Source organism: Cyprinodon variegatus, unplaced genomic scaffold (assembly GCF_000732505.1).
Source record: "Cyprinodon variegatus isolate N-32 unplaced genomic scaffold, C_variegatus-1.0 Scaffold1213, whole genome shotgun sequence".
Lineage (NCBI taxonomy): Eukaryota > Metazoa > Chordata > Actinopteri > Cyprinodontiformes > Cyprinodontidae > Cyprinodon > Cyprinodon variegatus.
This window is the reverse complement of record NW_015151666.1, coordinates 190,937-191,921: the sequence shown is the minus strand read 5'-3', so window position 1 is coordinate 191,921 and position 985 is coordinate 190,937. Positions and strand designations below refer to the sequence as shown.

Below are 985 nucleotides of genomic sequence, written 5' to 3'. Positions count from 1 at the left end.
ATTTTAGGACCCCTGCCCACTGGCATCAAATTAAATTGAGTAATTTAGGTTTAATTAAGGTAAATTGAACATAATACAGTTTCATATCATGTAGTATATACACCATATTTATACATGGCCAAGTCCTTTAAAAAACAATAACGCTGAATAAACAATATAAATTTAAATAAGAGAACTGTAGACAAAAACAACTTGAATCCTTTGGATTCAAGTTGTTTTTGTCTACAGTTCTCTTAAAGAAATGTGTTAAAGTCAAGATGCTAGTTTCTTTTTTTAGTGTACTCCACCACCTGCTATTTAGATTTAAATACTGTTTTATTTTTTAGCATGAGTGGACATGCAGTATGGATGTGCAAACAAATGGGAACTGACCACCAGATGTGATTAAATAAATACAAAAAATCCCCACAAAACACATTAATGCCATCTGGTGGATATGTTAAGAAAAGTTTTTTTTTTTCTCCTAAAAATGTTGTATATATGTTCTGGAAACGTTGCATTGGTTTTAATTATCAATGCAAAGGAGAAGCACAGCCATCTGTGATGATTTCCAAGAACTAGGAATCCAGGCACATCTGCTAAGTTTTGACTCAAATCCCTCAAAGGTTTTTCCTATATCCTGCTTGAAGACATTAAATTGAGCAGAACCATAAAAAACAAAACAAAACAATCCTCCATCCTTCCTCCTTTTGCAGCTTTAACCATTTCAGTACAACGTTTATGATGAATCCCCTTAAAGTGTGGGTGTGAGAGGGAACTCACTGGATGAATGTCAATGAAAAGGCCATGCTCCTCTTCGGTAGGGCTGAGACCCAACACGTAGTCCAGCAGTGCAGGATCGGCATTGAAGAAGTGAGGATGAGAGATGAAGACGGGGGAGTCTAGAAGTGACAAACGACGGTGCAGTTACTTCATAAAAACCACAAAGACCTGAATACTGTAAACCAAAAGTAAAATACAGCAGAAAGTGTGACAACAAATAAGG

The 985-nt window shown here is 35.9% G+C and overlaps 1 protein-coding gene across 1 annotated transcript in view; it reads right to left on the bottom strand.

Annotated features, from left to right (window-relative positions):
• scarb1 (scavenger receptor class B member 1) overlaps positions 1-985 on the bottom strand; it is a 47,746-nt gene that overhangs the window by 21,840 nt on the left and 24,921 nt on the right. The window contains exon 8 of the mRNA XM_015401366.1: positions 763-881. Coding sequence (XP_015256852.1) covers positions 763-881 — 119 coding nt within the window. The remainder of the gene's footprint in view (positions 1-762; positions 882-985) is intronic.